At 38.6% G+C, this 20,676-nt stretch overlaps 1 protein-coding gene across 4 annotated transcripts in view; it reads right to left on the reverse strand.

Annotated features, from left to right (window-relative positions):
- PNPLA8 (patatin like phospholipase domain containing 8) overlaps positions 1-17,685 on the reverse strand; it is a 40,178-nt gene extending 22,493 nt beyond the window's left edge. The window contains exons 1-8 of one of the 4 annotated variants that reach the window (XM_042470921.1): positions 17,504-17,681; positions 16,122-16,243; positions 13,950-15,123; positions 12,589-12,738; positions 11,548-11,699; positions 7,658-7,752; positions 4,720-4,891; positions 3,566-3,623 (exon numbers count right to left, since the gene is read on the reverse strand). In XM_042470921.1, coding sequence (XP_042326855.1) covers positions 3,566-3,623; positions 4,720-4,891; positions 7,658-7,752; positions 11,548-11,699; positions 12,589-12,738; positions 13,950-15,041 — 1,719 coding nt within the window. In that variant the 5' untranslated portion in view covers positions 15,042-15,123; positions 16,122-16,243; positions 17,504-17,681. Of the gene's footprint in view, positions 1-3,565; positions 3,624-4,719; positions 4,892-7,657; positions 7,753-11,547; positions 11,700-12,588; positions 12,739-13,949; positions 15,124-16,121; positions 16,244-17,397; positions 17,420-17,503 lie in introns of those variants that run through there. The other 3 variants (XM_042470924.1, XM_042470920.1, XM_042470923.1) reach the window with 3 other exon arrangements.
- Positions 17,686-20,676: the final 2,991 nt, after the last annotated feature.

The raw sequence follows: 20,676 nt of genomic DNA on the forward strand, positions 1-20,676 counted from the left end.
TCTAATAACTGGAGTGGAACTCAAACTGGAATGGATCTAAAAAATAGATTCTTTAAGAATATCTGGAACCTAATTATCTCAAGTATATTACACAGCCCATCCCCACGAGATATATGTCACAAAGCAACAGTTATTATAAATCTTCAGATCCAGAGAAGATACTTCCAGGAGTGATACCATTTCCTTGAGGAAAATATGGACTACCCTCTCACTCAGCATTTGGCCAGAGATCATGTCTTATATGCACACACTCTATCAAACTGGATTTTTTAAATGTGGAAGCAAACATTATTTTTAGTTCATAGTTGGGAAAACTGAAAATGAGATGGTAAGATCACAGCTAACAAAGTCTGAAAATTGACAAGGTACAGATATTTTTAATTTCTTCCCTTTTAAGAAAGAGGTGTTACGTTTCCAAAACTATTGAGTTTTATGTTGGTAATACATTTTAATTGTACTTATGCATCTTCAGCATCCACATACTACACAGTAATGGCTAATATTTGTTTTTACAAGATAAAATCAATACTGTATATCCTATTTTCTCTGACTCAGAATTGAGAACAGTGAGATAATTAAGCTATCATATGATTGAAAGAGCAGAATGAATCCTTTCCTGATTTAAATTCACCCCTAACTATAATGCCTGAAGCATGCTTATTCTTCCATTTCTGCTCTCCCAAGAAGGGCTTTTTAAAACTCTTACTCCACTATTTCAGCTTGCTGAGCAAAATCTCACAAGAGAGCTAAGCCCATGACAGTGATAGGTGGTTAAAAAAAACCTCTTCTCAAAACAGTCAAGTACTCCAGAGATTACAGGTAAGAGTTAACATGCTACCATTTCCAAGGTTATAACCACTAGAAATAGGCTTCTGTATGATGACACACACTGTTCAACAGATAATGCCTTAAACTGATAACTTCAACAAGTTAGAGGGCAAATATATCCATTTGCATCTTCTTTCAGGCTTTGAAATAACATTATTCAAAATGCACCAGCAAAACCTGCATTTATGCTTCACAAACATTAGAACTGTCATGCTACTATTGTAGTTTCCTCTCTATCTGTACAATTACAAGATAAATAATTCTACGCAAAAATAGCTTCACAAACCCAAGAATTCTCATGTGCAGAATTGAATAGGAATACCACTCATAATTCATGTGATTTGGATGTATCAGCAGTGGGTTCTGAACACTGCTAACATGAGCCATTGATTTCTTGTTTAATAAAGGACAAGATCATCTATCCCTACAGCTGTTAAAAATGATAATTGCACAGACAAAAGACAATTTGAGGATATATTTTTACACAGCTACATTAATTAGCTTGGGGATAACTTGCTTTAAAACTGTATTCAAACCAAGGCATGCTTAATTTATTAGGTTCAAAAAATGTTCATGTGCATGCACAAGCACACACACAGCACTTATTTAACTCATGACACCTTTTATATTAGCTGCAATTGAACACTGTTGGGAAGAAAGATGGCATGAAGTGCCCAGACAGCATCAGCAGCTGGGGAAAAAAAGAGCTAATGTTGCTCTTCCAGATCTCCAGCAAATCTTCCCAGATCTGCAGCAAGATCTCCTTTCCCAGCTGCTGAACTGCTGTGCGGTGCTACCTGGACAGTTCCTGCTGTGTCTCCCAGAATATGGACTTAGCCCAAGGAGGTATTGAGTAGAACATGCAATGAGGTTAGGTACATATATATTGTCTAAAGAATTCTAGCTAGGGTACTATGGCAGCTATAATTTTTTCGAGAGAGATCTGTCCAGAAAGTGTTGTTGGGGGACTATTGCTATACTTAGAATTGTCTCTGATTTTCCAGATGGTTTAGAATGTACCTGAAAACAATGGGGGGGGGGAATCTAAGCACTAGCCCAAAGTGACATCTTTATAAACATGACATGCAGTTCTGCCTGTCTTCCATCATCTTGTGTCTGGGAAGCTACAAGAACCCCAAAGAGGCATGTGGAAGAAGCTTTGGAACAGATTAAACAAATTGAAACTTTATCTGGGTAAATCTGGAGGCAGTATGCATGGGGAAACCTGATCATCTAGACGGAGGAGTACAATCTATTTTGAAAGGCGTTATACTCTATCTTTAAGACCCAGTTTGCAACTTGGGTGTTCTGGATTTGCACTGTTAATGCAAGTTTCATGTGAGAACAGGAGAGGCTCTAATCTGCCTAAATTCTTTCGCCTGTTCAGACCTTCTGTACAGAAAGCATATCTTATCACGGTCATAAATGTCTTGGTTATCTTCACACTAGACCAGACATGCAACAGTAATGTGCTCTAGATGGGGCTGCCTTTAAAGAGAGCGTGAAAGCTTCAGCTTCTACCTCCTTTTAGTGATCAATACATATACTCTCAATAGCTAAATGTATGAGCTTCACTGACTTGTAATTACTTTTAAAGCCCTAAACAGTTTGGTGCAAATTATCTGAAGTACTGCCTGCAGTCTTCCAAACAGGTCCAACTCTAAAGAACAGGCCTGGAAGTCTAGCTGGATGCCTATCATCAAGAAATTTCTGTCTTGGAAGGCATAAGAACCTAGATATTAGAAAGCAACTTTTAAAAAGTAATTTGTTTAATTACTTGTTACAGTACCTGTGAAATTACACATAATGATACTGAAAAGAGATCTTGTTCTGTTACTTGTCCCACTACTCATTACCTGTGCAACTGGGCCTTTGTATCTGTGGGGGTTTCATTCTAGCCCCTCCCAGGATGTAAAAACCTGTGGGACCTCAAGTCCTGTTGTTTATAATGGCAACATGCCATGAGTGCAGCCACACTGGCACAGCACAGCCATGTGTACATACCACCATTGGGGATAATGGGGCGGGGAGATATTTAGACCCCATTTTTGAATCGTATATGTCACTGCGATCAAGCTCCCGATGTTCTCTATCATATTGTATTGCCTTGTCCATTGTATATAATTTCTAAGGAAAAACTTGAGGTTATTGGGAATGAATATCTGTCTGGATGGGTTATCAATGGAATACCTATTGGAAAATCGGAACCCACATATTACCAGGCTAATAACCAATTTTCTGGTGGAGGCAACAAAATTATGGCTTAAATTTTATAAAAATGATTCTGAGGTTTTATTGTAAATTTATGTTATTGTAGGCCTAATAAAGGTTAAAGGAAGAATTAAGAATATTGTATGCATTGCAACTGAAGATAAAGCCTCCAGAACCTTGGACGAATCAGCTACGTCTGTGTTTCTTTTGAGTGTGAAAAATGGTCAATGAATTGCCAATATCAATAGCTGGGCATTTTTGTTTTTGAACTCTGCTATGATATTGGTTTGGCTACATCTGGATAGACTTGTCCCCAGACTGTGCTGGTAGCTGGCTTTCCTCTCACCAACTATTCTTTGGGGACTTATCACAGTTGACAACATTCCAAAGGAACCTCTGACCTCTGCAGCATTTTGGAAAGTGCTGAACAACTGCACCTCAACCTACTACATATAAATCTTGATCAAACCAATGCAACTATCAAATAAGTTTTTACTACATAAAAAGTCCAGTGAAGTTCACTTACCTTGGGACATCTGGGATTTCGTGATGTTTCAATCATAACAGCTGATCCCATTCTTTCCCTAAATAAGTTGAACAAATTGCAGACATTACAATTTTTGAATATACCAGGCCTTCCCTTATGAACTCACATAGCTGCTCTGATTCAGGGAAGCTCAGGCTTCTGCACTCATCTTTCTAGCTGGTTGAAGGTCAATAGAGTGGGCCCTTAGTAACTGCTGGGGTTTGGTTCCAGGACTCCCCATGGATACCAAAATCCATGGATGCTCAAATCCCTTTAAATACAATTGTTAACAAATTGATGTCCCTTGTATAAAATGGAAAAATCAAGCTTTTGGGATTTAAAAAAAAATCAAGCCGTGGATGGTTGAATCCATGGATATGGAGGGCCACATGTAATCTTTAACCTTTCATGAAATGATGTAAAGTGGCATCTTGGACAACTTTTAAATAACTTTATAATAATTATTTAGTTTACTAAATAACCAGAAGTTTTCAGGTTTGGAAACCTCACTTCTCATCCCTCTCCTATGAAAAGCTGGACACCTTCATTATTATTCTCCCTTTGGATATGACAAACCTAAATAATATTTTATTTTATTCCCTCTCAACATTCCTTATGATTTTACAGGTGAAGACATTATTGGCCTTCCATATTTACCTATAATAGCTTACTTGCTAATTAGCTTACTTGCTGTTCACCGCTATGATCTTTGGAATAGTGGTATATAAATAAAACAAATTATTAAATTATTATTATTTATTTCATCTTAAATTATCAAACAATCTTGTATGTTTGTTGCGACATTCCTTCCGTAAACAACTACCTCTCTTTAAACCATTCTCTTACCATTTTTAGGGGGAGGGGCAAGGAAACATGGGAATTGCTTTTTCTTTTTTAAAATTACTCTTTGAAAAGTTAAGTACACATGATAATATTTCAAGGGGGGTGTTATACAGCAGAATTGTTTAGCGCAAAATGGACAAGGGATTTCTTGTGAAAACAATGATTTTGTAGAGTTCTGCTGACATAAGTATTGCAACACAAATCCACAGAGAAAGGATCACATGGAAGGAAGTCTTATCTGACTTCTATTTAATACTTTGGTATACACTGATAAGTGCAAAATGGCAATGATTAAGATAAGGTTAACTTACTTAAGAAGCTTCTCCCACATTTCACTGTCATAAAATGCATGGTTCCAGCCCATTTTGACTGTTCCAACAAAGACATTTTGCTTAAAAACATCTGTTCCCAATTTGCGATAAAGTTCTTCACATTCATCCAGAGGGATATGGAATAATCCCAACATAAATGCCAATATGGCACCTGAAAATAAATATTTATAAATTTGAAACATTGCATTTTACAGATTACCAACTAATTTTACAGCATCCTTCCCCAACCTGTCGCCTATACATATCTGGACTACAACTTCCATTATAACAAGCCATCATGGCAATAATGTACATCATAGTCCTACTTATCTGGACAGTACTAGGTCTAGAAGCCCATTTTGTCATATTAATGCCTGAAGAGACTTTAGAATAACAGTTTAGTTTAAAAATGTATCAGCATAGTTTTTTTAATATTAATTTTTTCCAGTGACAACACTGTAATGTGGTTAATACAAAATCATTTCCTTAAAATATTTTAGCAGCTTTGAAAGACAAAAGGACTTAAGAGACTGAGCAATAAATATTAGTGAAACTGATTTACAGTTTAGCGCCACCTAGCGTTTTAAAAAACTGCATTATCCTGAAATACTAAATTGTATGTTGTACACCAGAACTAATTTTAAGAATATGGTCAGTATAAAATGGGTGGGATTGATGCTGTACCAATATCATACCATGCACTGAAAGTTGTACTAAAGACCAGCCAGCTGCACTGCTTCCTATGAAACCAAAGCATGTTGTTGTTGTGTATCTTAAAATCATTTCCAACCTACAGTGACCCTAAGAGGAACCTATCATGGGTTTTCTTGGCCAGATTTGTTCAGAGGGTTGTTTTGTTTGCTTTGCTTTTGTCATCCTCTGAGACTTGCCCAATGTCACTCAGTGGGTTTCCATGGATGAGCAGAGATTTGGACATGTCTCCAGCCACAGTCCAGTGTTTAAACTACTATACCATGCTGGCATTCAACAAAAGGATAACAGGATAGAAATCTTGAAAATCTGTCATTTTAGTCAAAGTAGACAAAGCTGTCTGTATTCTTGTAGAATCATGATATTGATCTGTACCTGTAAGCATGACACATAAGAAAATCTTGCTGTTGAGACTCAAGTGAGTGGAATTTGCCTTTTGAATTCCCACCACATGATAGTTTTCCATCTGATACTTCTAAAGAGTGTAGGAAACATTCCTATTCCACCTGCATATGCGCATGCCTTCAAATCACCAGTTGACTCCTGAGTTACTTTCCTTGCTTCCTGTATTCACCCCCTCATACTCTGAAAGCTGTTCTTTCTCATGTTCCTGCATTTGTAGCTCAAGAATGGGCATCTCTCAAGGGTTTGGCGCTGATTGGTCCCTAAGGAGGGCCAAATGCTCTATTCCCAGCTGCCGCAACCCATATTTGGAAATTCATTCTTTGTCCCAAAATGGCACTTCAAACTGGCAGGACTGATTCCCCCCCCCCCTTATTTTACTGCATTTGGGGGCCTCTTCACATGCCTTCACTCTTTACACACAAATACAAATCTTTCCCTTCTGCTCCAGGTCTGTATGGAAAACTTTCCATGGAGGAAACCTTCCAAGTGCCTCAAAAGGTGAGGGTGCCTCCCAAAACCAGTCACACTGAGATTTGGAAAGACTACTGGCCATGGTTGGGGTGTGTGTGTGTGTTGAGCTCTGATTTTTGTGTGAAAGGAGCACAAGAGCCATTTGTGATGGCCAGCAAAGCAATCTGAGGAGGTTATATACTTTCACTAGAAATATACACTGTGTACTGACACATTTTCTTGTTTTCATCTGTTCAGTCTTTAACTGTTACTTTCTTCCCCTACTTCCATCATCTTGTTCACTTACTTGGAGTCCTTTGTCTTCTTAATGTCTGTGCCCCTGATAGGATATGGGTCAAGATTAGACCACTTTTCACTCTTTACACACAAATACAAATCTTTTGCCTTTTTTCCAATAGTAAACTATTAAAGTCAACAAAGAAAGCAAGAGATTCCTTATTTGGCAGGAAGACTGTTCAATATATTGTTTTCCAAATTCTCGGCATTGGACTAGTGGCACAGGTCAAGCTATCCCACACTGGGAAAATGGCTGGAAGAACCATAATATATTGAAAAGCTGTATTTGACAAATGTGTAAGTAACAACACAATAAATTAATGTGGCAATCCTTCTTTCATTTCAAACAAGTTTTGACACTAACCCAAAATATCTCCTTAATGAAATTACTTAATTGTCTTCATATATTAAACAAATTCTCCTACTAGAAGTATAAAAACCAAGAGCACCAAAGCCCAGTACCCAAGTGTTTTGATTTAGACACAGTGATTCAGTCCTGAAAAAAATGGCCCACAACCTTCTTCTTTAATAATCTCTTTCTTTGGCAATCATTAAACAGAGATTAGACGGCTCTTGGTCATGTTTTAAATGGGCATTCCACACAGCAGGGGCTTGGATTAGATAGCCCTTGCAATTACTTCCAACTACATATTTTTATGATCTTGGTCCATCAACTGTTTCCAAAAGCATAAAGCTATTTTAAAAAGCAGGCTCCACTTCTGTGCACCCAACAGACAAAAAGTATCAGGAACAGGAAAAAAACAGGCATGAGTGAAGTTGGGCAGATAACCAGGAGTTCAGAGTACACTACAGGTAGGTTCCATAGCAGTTTTGACAGAGAATGTTATATCTGAATTTAATTTCATACAATGCTATGGTGTGAGACATAAACAACTTTCATGTGAAAAGAAGTTTTTCCATGAAGCTTTGGATCCCATCCATAATACATAGTAGTTAGGCTAGAATAGTGTGTGAAACAGAGAAGCACAATGTAGTACATAGATCTATTACTCTCACACACAGAAAAGGGTTCTCTCTGTATTGTGAACATACCTTTCTTTCCAGAAATATTTACCTGTGCTCACTCCACAAATATAGTCAAAAAGATGATGAACAGGTTTTCCAGTGAGCTCTTCTAGTTTACGAAGAGTTTGAAGTGCCACTAAACCTCTGAAATAGGTTTAAAAAATAATTTTAAGTGAACTATTATTTACATGAAGGCCAAAAGATGGCAATTATCTATAAACCAGCATATTAATGTTTCAGTCAGGAAAATGTAGTGGTTCAACTGTTAAAACTAGAACTCCAGAAGACCAAGGTTCAAATCCCTAATCAGCCTTGGAAATCCACTGGGTGTGTGGACCTTGGAGAAGCCATACTTTCTCAGCCTTAGAATAAGGCAATGCAAATCTTCTTTGAGTAACTTCTCTTAAGAAAATCACAGGATGGTGTTGCCATAGGTCAGAATTGATGTGATGGCACAAAACAACAAATATTATGGCTTGAAGCACTCCAGTAGTGAGTAGATATGATGTCCTAAATCCTACATATCATTAGCAAAGGAAAATTCTATACCAATGGGCCTCCATTGTGTTTTTTTAGTTGCACAAATGGCTGCACATTTGTTTTTCTGGTTCTCAGGACAGAAGTGCATTCACTGCTAGTTGAAAGATTACACTGGATTACTTTCTTGTCCAGAACTAGGCACCTGCAGTGACTACTTGTGCTAACACAATGACAAATATATAAAGGACATTGGCCCAAGGTTTCAGCATCCTTTATATTGTGATGCCATTGAAAATGGGGCATATTTAAAACAGAACAGTCAAAATAATTTTTGTTCAGTTTTAGACACTCAAAGAAGTGCCTACTATACACATAACAAATACAGTATACTTATACAATATAAATGTAGTATAATTATAGTGTGTGTGTGTGTGTGTGTGTGTGTGTGTGTCACAAGAGTTCTAGTTTCTAGAAGAGGGTGAAGATAGGCTTCTGTTTACACTTTAGGTTCTGAATAAACCTGCACCGGTCCAAAGCTTAACTATGATTACACTTTTAGTGGTTGCAACTTACTTAAGTGAAAATAAGTTATTACAGGGAATACAAGGTATATAGTTAGGTACAAATCAATTTCATGCTCAGGACACACGACTTAGAGAAGTATATCCATCCTAGACACCTGACTGTAAAGAGTATTAAAACAAGATTTGCAATTCCATTATTTTTCAAGATGAAGCCTGAACTTTGACATCCTGGCAACTTTACAGCAACACATCAAGCTGACTATGTTGTCAATGGGTGTGTTCATCTGATATATGCAAACTACAGTGTTGACTGACTGGTTGTCATGACTTTTTGTTGTAGTCTAAAATACATATTCAGTAACAAGTGTCAAGTACAGTATTACTCACTAATTGTGTACTGTGTCACAAACATTTGCCACATGATAACTAACTACCACATGATGTTGACTACCTGCATAGCATAGTGCCTTAAGGCTGACAGTTTAATCTGATACATATTTACTTGGATGTAATAGGACATAGGATAGCAATCTGCCCTCCTTGTAATCAGCACATCCTCAGTTAAGATCTTGCTTCTGCCATACATATTTTCAGATCCCATCTGCAATATGGGACATTAATACTGACTCATTTTAAAATCCAACAAGATAGTGGCTATGAAGTACTAGGTACACACTCAATGGGCATCATGACAGCAGTTAATGACAACAAATTGATACAATGGTTCTTACTAGTATATTCATGATCAAAAACCACAGTTTCCATTCATGGTTTTATTGTAAGCTGCCCTGAGATCTTTAGATGGTGGAATATAAATGTTTTAATAATTAAATAACAGTAGAAACCAAACCACATGCTTTATTTTCAGATTTACTAATAAGCTGGAAGCTTTTGTCAAAATTTTCATATAGTTATTATGAAGTAGATAGCAGATATCTCACAGATATCAAGCTGATGTGATCAACTGTTATAAAATAAAAGCAGAGAGGCCCTGTTCTCTGTCCCACTACCCTCTCAGACATGTTTGGTGGGAATAAGAGAAAGGGCCTTTTCAGTGTCTGCTCCCAAGCTCTGGAACTCGCTCCCTAAAGAGGCTAGGATGGCGCCATCCCTGCTGTCATTCCGATGGCAGGTAAAGGTGCTTTTATGCCGCCAGGCTTTCGCATGATAGGTATACTATTTTGTTTTGTTTAAAAGAATTTTAAACTTTAATTTTTAATAATGTAAAGTTTTAAAGTGTTTGAATTGTTTAATTGTCTTCTAAACTTCTATTTTGCATATTTATAGTGTTTTAACTTGGACTGTTTTAGATTTGTAAGCTGCCTTGGGTCCCTCTACTGGGAGGAAGGTGGGATATAAATAAACATAACAACAACAACAACAACAACAGGTTTGTTGCTTGGGCAAGAGAGCATGGGGAGCATTTTTCTCAACTGACCCCTTGATACCCAATTCAAGAAGACGAGGGTATCAAGTCCAAGATTCTTACCTCAAATTATAATTCAAAATGCATTACGCTCAGAAAGAAGGGATAGAAGGGCAAGACATATCCCCTCCAGTAAAGGAGCCAGAAATATTTTTCAGTCCACAACTGTATCACATTTCTATTCTTTTGATGCAAACAACTTACCAGTTATTGTGCTTCTAAATGATTTCGCAACAATGAACTAAGACTCTGTATTCACTCATGTGTTACAATCAGGGTAGTGGACTGGGTAGATTACAGCAGGTCTCAAACTTTGGTCTTCCAGCTGTTTCAGACTTCAACTTCGAGAATCCCTAGCATTTGGTCATGTTGGCTGGGACTTCTGAGAAATGAAATCTAAAACTCCGGAGGCCCAAAGTTTGAGAACCACTGGACAAGGCTAGGACTGGGAACAGACAAATTCAAACCCCTACTCGGCCATGAAACTCTTGATACTCGTGGGCCAATGCCACTTCTCAGCCTAATATACTTCACAAGGTTATCGTGACAACAAATGGGGAGATGGGGGTAGAACCATGATTACATTCTCATGTTCCTGGGGATGGGAGGTGGGGAGACAGGTCAGAAATGTAATTTAAAAATGAGTTCTGATTTGTGATTACATGAATAAAACCTTCATTCTCTCATCTTTCAGGGCAGCCTGCTTTAATAGCTTACTTCCAATTCTGCAGAAACCTCAGGTTGTCACTATATCTTAAACTCCTAATTAGGTCTACACAAGATCTCCAAACCAGAACTGCAAATAAGTTTTTCAGTTCAAATATAATGGCTACCTGGGTTTGTGGAGAAACAGTAACTTAGAGGGAGTACAGACCGCAGAGAAACGGCTGTCTGCAGGTGTCTGTTTTTACTCTGGAGGAACAGTACAGCACCCAAACCGCTTGCCAGCACTCCGGAGTAAAAAGAACCTGAAAAACTGATTTTCTGTTCTGGGCCTTACTAAAGCAAAGCATGGAGGAAGCACAGACAGAAACAGTCATTGGTTATATGCAGTTTTTGCGCTACATACAAAAAATTCCCTTAGGCTTTCCTTCTACAGAGCATTTGTTTTATAAATACAGAACGACTACTGCTAGCCACCTCAGAAACTATTTTATTGGAAAGATGCTGTATTTTTTTAAAAAAAAACAGAAGCATTAACAGTCTAACATAATCAAGACAATCCCTTATCACAGATTGAACATTCTTCAGATGTATCTTATGTACAGTTGCCCCTACGCTTGTGCGGACTTCAGATCCGTGACCCTCATGAGGAGCAAATGGAGGTGGTTAAAATGGGGCACACACCCCCATTCAAGCTTAAGGGGCTTGAATATCTACAAGTTTCCATTTTCCCGCAGGGGTGGTGGTGGTCCAGAACAGATGGAGAGCTGACTATATATCACTCCAGTAAATCACTTTTTGACTGAAGATTAAGATAAAAGCACTTTAATATAAACAAAAAAATACCTTGTTCCCCCACCATCAATGGTGAGAACTCGAATGCCCCATCCTTTCACAGGGTCCGAATAGCCAATTACAGCTAAGGCCTCTCTAACAGCAGCCTGAAGAGCTTCATCATTTGACTGTCTTAACCGCAATAAGCATGGAATGATTTTCTCCTAGAAAATAATATATTTTAAATGAAGTAAAAAGGTCAATTTCACTGACATTCCTGCTCTGAAATAATACTGAATTAGATATAATAATGTATCCCTTGAGATGACAAATGAAGTATGGGTGTTTCAATGAAAAGCTTCCCTCACACGTTCTACAAACTTCATCTACAATACTAAATACACTTTTCAGGAAATAAATTTCACCGAAATCAACTCACTTTTCACTAATCAAGCTTCAAAAGCTACTGTCAGATTTTCTCACTTACTGAAAATATCAATACACGTACAATAAATATCAAACTGCAGTGAAACAACTAAATTATTAAGGATAATGTAGGTAATGCAGCACATATTCAACTTTATATTATTACTATACGACAAAAATGAATATAAAGATTGCCTAAAGTCTTCTGAGTCTTCTCTATAACACAGCCTGGTGCTCTTGGAATATTATGCAACACTGCTGGCATTGCAACAGAGGTTTTTGTTGGTACAATTTCCAAGAAGGGGTGGAGACTTTGTTTTCCAATGAAGAGTTCCTCAGGGAGGGACATATACTGGCAATGTACAAGGTACACTGTGTGAGGTATCCAAAGCAGTGGCTTTGAACACAACTTCTCTCCCCTTCATCCCTCTTCCTTCCTGCCTTAGCAGACTGCTGAAGGAGGGATTGATCATTTGCAGAGTGCTGTGTGAACTCAGACCAAAAACTGCCAGTCATGAAACCCTGCTTAAGTAGATATAAAAACCATTATATCTTGGCTTAATACCAAGTGGCATATGAGCCTGTGTCATAAAAGGTACTAAGAATTATTTCTAGAATGAAGACAATGTATTGGACAATTGTGATTCTATTCCCTGTTCACAGTCAAGTGGTTGAATTAGTTTGTACCTTAACAGAAACTCCTCTACTGTCTGGAAATTCCAAGAGATGGTATGTCAGTTCTTCAACCCTGTTGATACAGACTCTTCTGTTAGAAGATCTTCGCAATGCTTGTGTTAAAGCCCGGGTTCTGTTATCTATACTCACCTTTGCAATAATCTATGAAAATAGATAATTTTGATTAAATAAACCTATAATTAATATTCAAGAGTCTTGAATTTAAAGAAACAAATTGATTGTGGAATAAGCCTACCATGGGCCAGAGGTCACTTTGTCTAACACATAATCTTTTCACCCATCTGAAACAAAAGAACACTAAGCACCTGAGATACCTACCTGGTCAGCTTACTATTTAATAAAGTGAGTTCTAGTTTGTCCAAGTTCTTGCCATAATTAAAGTCTTACTATGCAATCTTCCCAAGTCTTGTTCATTTAAATTGGCTTATTTCTATGCAATATGTTCCAAACACCACTTTAGTATCCTTAATGAACTAGAAGACAAATTAATCATGGCCACCTACTGGATTTGTTTAACAAACCAACCAACATTAATTATAAAACCAAATAATTATTTTCATAATTGATTTTCCTATACCAGACCTTCAGTTACGTGCCATATGTAATGAATTAAAAGGCTAATATTCTTCTCACTGAACTTCACAAATAAACATGGAGAATGTAAGCTAAGGTATGTTTTGCACTAGTAACATTTATGGGCTTATTTACAATTTATGGGTGAGAATAACAACTAAGGCAGATGTTAACATAAAGATGAGGTGGGTACTTTTCATTTCTGACAAATAGGCTATTCAGTGGTGGAGTATTACATTGCATTTTATAGTTTTGAATACATGTTTGTGGGTGTTTTGCATATTATTCCAGAAACCTTTACAACATCTTTGTATCATTATTCAGGTTTGTAAGGAGCCAATAGCTGCTTACAGGTGTTGACCTGGGCTATGTTTGTGTCACAACAACATGGATCACCTTCTGTCCCTGAGCCAGTGGAATGCCACAAGTGATGTGTTGGATGTGGATGGGCACTGCCTATTGTGAACACATTAGCAAAGGTGTATAAAATACCCTATTTAAATAAAAAGCTATTTTATGCATGATGGTATCTGTTTTTTGTTATTATATTGCAAATTCTGACAACAAATTCTCACAAACTAATACTATGCATTGAGAGCTGTAAAATGAATGGATAACCCCCTCCCCTCATCAATTGGGGGTGCACTCTTGCAACCTGCTTCTGTAACATACAGCCTTGCTCATTTGCAGATCGTCTCCTAACAAAATTACTTTAGAAAGTACAGGTAATTTTTAAACTACAAAGAGTGAGTGAGTGAGTATGGGGCGGATTGACTTACCTTCTCCCTTTGTAGAGACAGCCTCTTTTCCTTTTCTTCTGCACGCTTGGTCTCCTCATCATCTTTCAATGTCTCCTCCTGTTCCTGTGCTTTGCCCTTTTCTTGCAAGGCAGTTTTGGGGTCAGATCGTAACTTGGGCACCAGACCTCCAATGTAACTATCCACAAAGGCTTGTACACTGTTGGTAGGGTATGAAAGAAAACTTGTAATGCTTTTTTTGCTGGAAGGTGGAGGGGTGGCACTGCCCTTGTCAGCATCTGGAGACTGTGCTGCAGGTATTAAAGCAGATACAGCATCCATCCTGTTTTCATTACTTAATATATCAGTCTCTGGTCCATCAACTGTCTTTCCCCCTTGATCCTGTGGTTTTGAAGAAGAAGCATTTCCTTTCTTTTTTTGATCCATGGCACAGGTGCTAAAGTACCAGTTGATGTGATTGGCTAGGAAGTTGTAAGTTTCTCCAAAGCTTGTAGCAAAATAACTAACATGAAAAAGACTATTTTTTACATCTGCGAGATCCTTCAAAGAGCTTTGAGTAGCAACACTAGAATCCAAGCCTTCACCTGCAGACTCAGGATTATTTTCATCTAAACTGTCATGGCAGTCTTTCTGGCTTCTGTTATTTGTGGCTTGTCCATCATTTTCCGCATTCGTAAGAAAGCGATTCCCTTTTCCATCATTTTCAACTGCCTTGTTCCAGATGCCAGAATATGGTTTCAACCAAGCTATCCTTGAAACCAGCTCGCTGTGAGTTCCAGACACAGCTTTTGAGACAGACTCTAAAGTATTCTTGAAACGTGACATGCGACTGTTTGTTTTTGTCAATTCCTTAGAAGTGCTAAGTTTAGAAACTGCGTAATATAAAAAATCATGGCAACAAAGATAGGTGTTATGCCACAAGGTTTTGCCTCTGGTCCATCTGTAATATGGTTTGCTTGTGTGTAAAATTCTAAGCGGAACAGCATGACTTATTCTCCAGAAAAACTTTGGTCTGTACAAGTAGTACAGCTGTCGGGTTGCTTGTTTACCCCAAAGGCTTTTTTTAGTAGCTACTATGCAAAGACATTTTTTCAAAGGCAACTGAACTGACATTACTAATAAATACTGAAGATGTCCGTGAATTACTCCCCTCCTGGAATCTTATTTTAAGAAGAAACATCATTCAGCACGGTATCTGGAATAAGAAAAGGGGAAGGGAGGGAGAATATTAGTTTATTGAAAAAATATTTCCTTTTTAAAAAGTTATTAACAATAGTTGCAAAATGTAACTAAGTTTTTAACAGCATGAACAACAAAAACCACCAGATACTTAATATCATTAAACGCCGAAAGTAAGATTTTTAGGATTTATAAGAAACGTTTGGCTAAAAAACAACATGCGTTCCACAGGCAAATAAGGAGAAACTGTATTTGTTCTTCATTCACAAAGAAGCTCATCAGATTTAAATCCTCAGTCACAATACAAAAAGAGGGCATCATAACAGAATTAAACCATTTGTAGTATTAAAACCAGTCACACTTTAATAACAGAATAACATACAGTTATAGGTTGAGTTTCACTTAATATCCCAAAACTGATTTTTTCTTCTTCAGTGGCTGTGATAGTGGCAACTTTCCTTTCAGAGGGATCAATGTTAATAATAATAATTTGTTTTATTTATATACCGCTATTCCAAAGATCATAGCGGTGAACAGCAAGTAAGCTAATTAGCAAGTAAGCTAATTTGCCCCCAACAGTCTGGGTACTCATTTTAGCGACCTCGGAAGGATGCAAGCCTGAGTCGAGCTTGGGCCCTTTTGCTGATCTTGAACTCGCAACCTATTGGTCTTGAGTGAATGGCTGCAGTACAGGCATTTAACCACTGCGCCATGTTGTTAGTGTTGTTAACTGAACTGTCCTTGAGATGATCCCAACTCATGGCGACCCTGTGAATGGGACATCACCAAGCCCCCCATCTTCCCCTGCTCTGTGTAGGTCCTTTAAATTCATACCTGTGACTTCCTTAACTGAGTCTATCAGGTGTGCGGTTTTCCTCTTTCTACTTCCCTCTATCTTCCCAAGCATTCTTGTCTTTTCTAATGAGTTATGTCTTTTCATAAGGCGGCCAAAGTATGACAATGTACACAATCTATTTCAGAAGCAAAATTATGAAAAACAGTGTATAAAATTACCTTGAGGCTATGTGTGTAAGGTGTACACAAAACATAAATCCATACACTCAGGTCTTCTGGCAGACATTTATTCCAGTCAGCCAGAGGACTTTTTCTTCAGCCACCTCAGACAGTGGAACGATCTGCTGGAAGACATTTGACAGCTGAATGCACTGTCTGAACTTATCCAGATGATTTTTAAACTGTGATTTTTAAATGATGAATTTTAAAGCTGCATTGTTTTAATATGCGTATATTAGCTGTTCTTTTAAATAGATGTGTTTTCACTGATGTTAGTAGTTGTTATTCTTCATCTTGATCCATAGGGAGAGGTGGGTAAGAAATAAATACTGTAAACAGCCTCTGTTTAAAGATCTCCAAGGAAGGAGACTCCACTACACTCTGAGGAAGGAGTGTGTTACACTGTTGAACAGCCCTTTCTTTCCTCCTAATGTTGAGGTGGAATCTCTTTTCCTGGAGCTTGCATCCATTGTTCCAGGTCCTGTTCTCTGGAGCAGCAGAAAACAAGCTTGTTCCCTCCTCAGTATGACATCCTTTCAAATACTTAAAAAACTGGAGCGTGTCCAAAGGAGGGCAACTAAAATGGTGAAGGGTCTGGAAACCATGCCCTATGAGGAACGACTTAGGGAGCTGGGGATGTTTAGCCTGGAGAAGAGAAGGTTAAGAGGTGATATGATAGCCCTGTTTAAATATTTGAAGGGATGTCATATTAAGGAGAGATCAAGCTTGTTTTCTGCTGCTCCAGAGACTAGGACCCAGAACAATGGATACAAGCTACAGGAAAAGAGATTCCACCTGAACATTAGGAGGAACTTCCTGACAGTAAGGGCTGTTCGACAATGGAATGCACTCCCTCGGAGGGTGATAGAGTCTCCTTCCTTAGAGGTGTTCAAACAGAGGCTGGATAGCCATCTGTCAATGGGGATGCTTTGATTGAGAGTTCCTGCATGGCAGAATGGGGTTGGACTGCATAATAATATGAAATAATAATAATATATTGTAATGATAACATAATATTATAATATTAATATGCTATAACATAAATAATAATAGTGTGATATAACAATAGTAATATATTGTAATAACAACATAATATAATTATAACATTAATGTAAACTTACAGCGCTTTATAAATAAAGGTTAATAATAATAATAATAATAATTAATATACTACAATATACATAATAATAATAATAATAATACAAAGGCCCTTGTGTTCTCTTCCATCTCTATGATTCCATGGAGCCCAAAATGAATCCTTCTCCCATGATCGTACCTTTTGTTTTCCTGGGAGTCAAGAGCCCTCTCTGACGTCACAGCCCAAACAAACCCGCCGCCCCAGCAACGAATGAGAGCAGCCCAGAGGGAGGCTCCTCACTCACCTCAGCCGCGCCAGAAGAGGCAGGAGGCCGGGGCGCCTCTAGGCCCGACGGAGGGCGAAGGAAATAAGGCCGGACGCCACCGGCAGCCAGACCTCGCTCCTCTTCTCTCTCCCGGCCATGGAGGAGGAAGCGAGCAAAGTAAACTTCTGATCTCGCGAGAGCCTCCTGACTCCGCGAGACTTTGGGTGGCTTCCGGGCTCTCCCGCTTCCTTCACAGAGGGCTGAGATCTCGCGGAGCTCTCGTTCACGGTTTCCTCTCGCGAGAGTTGAGGCGGCACTATATATAGGCTTGCTTCGAGAGTTCAGCCCCACTCTTTGTTGAGGAAAGCGGGAGGGAGGTTGGGTCTGAGGGAAGGCTTCTCTGTCTTTTTTTGTCTTGTGGGCGGTACTAGGTTCTCTATTGACAGCAAATAAAGGTGTTACACAATCAGACGTTAATTACAGTTTGTGAGAGTGTTTAATTTCGTGCTTTGTAGACTCACACAATTGGAAGCGGCCACAATGGCCATCTAGTCCAACCCCATTCTGCCATGCAGGAACTCACAATCAAAGCGTCCCAGACAGATGGCCATCCAGACTCTGTTTAAAAACTTAAATATACACACACACACACATACATATATATATATATATATATCTAATTTTTTTAAAAAAATCTAAAATTATAACCTATGTACAAAAATATTTTAAAAATACCTTTCACATAATATTCTGCATACAATATGTAATAAATCACATTAATTATCCATTCTTTACTACCTTACCTAAATCTTACACAACTCACACTAGTTACCATCCCCTCCTTTGCTCACTTTGTGGATACTTCCACTGCCACATGGCTTACTCTTCCTTCTCTCACACCTGAAAAGCAGGAGTAGGCTTATCTTAGTTTCATAGAAGAGTGCCTCTCTATTTCATCCCATATTACGGCTCCTACAAAGTCTAGAGATTGAGTTTTCTTTCAGATAAGGCTTGGAGACCAGGCCAGAATAATAATCATATTAATAATGATAATGATAATGATAATACAAATGGACACTAGATGGTGTGCCTAGATTAATCATATACTGCAGTTGTGTGAGCTGACTCTTATCTCGATTTCACTGCAGCACAAACTTAGCAGTCAAATGTACTGCAATGTATTTTTCTTCTTGAAGGAAAACTTTTAAGCTATCTTGGTTTCCTTTTTTTCTTCCTACCCTCCCCCCCCCAAGTATTTTATTAAAAGTTTTAAAATACATAAAAATTTATTGAAATTTTAAAAAAGAGAAAGAAAACATTATTACTATTACTATTACTATTATTATTATTTATAGCTCGCCTCTCCCTGGAGGATCAGGGTGGGTTACAATCAAAATAAAACATAGTAAAATAATAACACATTCTCTAATCCACAATTTAAAACACAACAGCATAAAAATCAGTTATTAAAAGCACAATGAAAATTACAATGAAATGCAATCCCCATTGCAATGAAGCGGTTTAAGGGAGAGTCAAAGAAGGCATAGTTGTGGGACAGTGGAGAGGGCCCTTGTATTAGTCTGGGAATGTCCGCCGGAAGAAATCCGTCTTGATGGCTTTTTAAAGGCCTCAAGAGATGTTATGTGACGGCTCTCCTCTGGTAGGTCATTCCAAAGTTTAGGAGCGGCCAATGAGAAGGTCCTCTGGGTAACCACAGCAAGTCTGGTCTTAGTCTGTAGTAAATTTGTCCCAGAGGACCTGAGATTGCGGGGTGGGTTGTATGGAATGGGACGTTTCTTTAAGTAAGCTGGACCTAAGCCATGTAGGGCTTTAAAGGTGATTACCAACACCTTGTACTGTGCCCAGAAACTAATTGGCAGCCAGTGTAAAGATTTCAGAACTGGAGTTATATGGTAGCCTCTTGGTTTTCCGGCGACCAACCTGACTGCCATGTTTTGGATTAACTGAAGTTTCCAAGTTAGGTACAAGGGTAGCCTCATGTAGAGCATGTTGCAGAAGTCCAATCGACAGGTTACCAGAATGTATACTACTGTTTCTAGGTCACCCGGTGCCAGGTAAGGTCGTAGTTGGTGTATCAGCGCTCTGGCCGTTGCATCTATTTGAGCTGTCAGCTGAAGGGACGAGTCCAGGAGCACTCCCAAACTATGAACACAGTCCTTTAGGGGAAGTGTGACTCCGTCTAGGACCAGTGAACATATCTCCATACCTGGTTTCGGGGTTCCTATAGCAAGTACCTCCATTCTATCTGGATTCAACTTTAGTTGGTTTTCCCTCATTCATACCATTACCATCTTAAGAAATTCATCGAGAGGAGAGATGCCATCCTTAGTCACTGCTGCAGTCTATGACATAGAGAAATACAGTGGGCCCTTGCCTTACGCAGGGGATCCGTTCCGGCAAATTCCGCCTATGCTCAAGCCCCAATCATTTGAATGGGGCTTGTGCGTGGTGGCGTGGTGGTGCAGGAGTGTGCGGGGCACCACGGGCGCACGCTCCATTCATTAGAATGGGACGTGCTGCCCCTTGTGCCCCGCACATTCTCCATGGCTTGAGCGCGTACGCTCAAATCCACGTAAAGTGTGCCCGCGTATAACGCGGGCGCACTGTATATTTGGGTATCATCAGCGTACTGATAACACCCCGTCCCATGTCTTTGGAAAGGAGAAGAAAGAAACAATTTCAGAACTTCCTTTTGGCAATTATATATGCATAATATTCGTATTCATCCCTCTCTCTCTCTAACAATTTGGTTTTGTTCTTTTTCTTCTGAAACAGGCATAATTCTTTTCTTCCATCATGGGATATCAAATATCCATCCAAACAAAACAAAAAACCTTCTGGATTTCTTCCATGTTCTTAGAGTCTACAGAAAATTTGCTTACGTTAGTGCATTTGCAGCAGGGCCAGCAGCCAAGACAGAGGTCTTCCGGAAAGACACTTAATGGAACAAGAAGCACCCCACATTGCAAAGTGAAGAAGAGGACCTCACGATGACAACAGCCTGAACTTATGTTATCCACTGTCTAAGAACTTGAAGGATTTTTCTCTCACTCAACAGGTTGGCATTTTTGAGTTGTACATAACAAATAACATGGTAATTTACTTGAATATAGAAATATTACTGTGACATTTTGTATATACTTTTAGGAAGCAGTTCTGCTTTTGTGTTCAAATACTGGATTGGCCCCAGC

Source organism: Sceloporus undulatus, chromosome 5 (assembly GCF_019175285.1).
Source record: "Sceloporus undulatus isolate JIND9_A2432 ecotype Alabama chromosome 5, SceUnd_v1.1, whole genome shotgun sequence".
NCBI lineage: Eukaryota > Metazoa > Chordata > Lepidosauria > Squamata > Phrynosomatidae > Sceloporus > Sceloporus undulatus.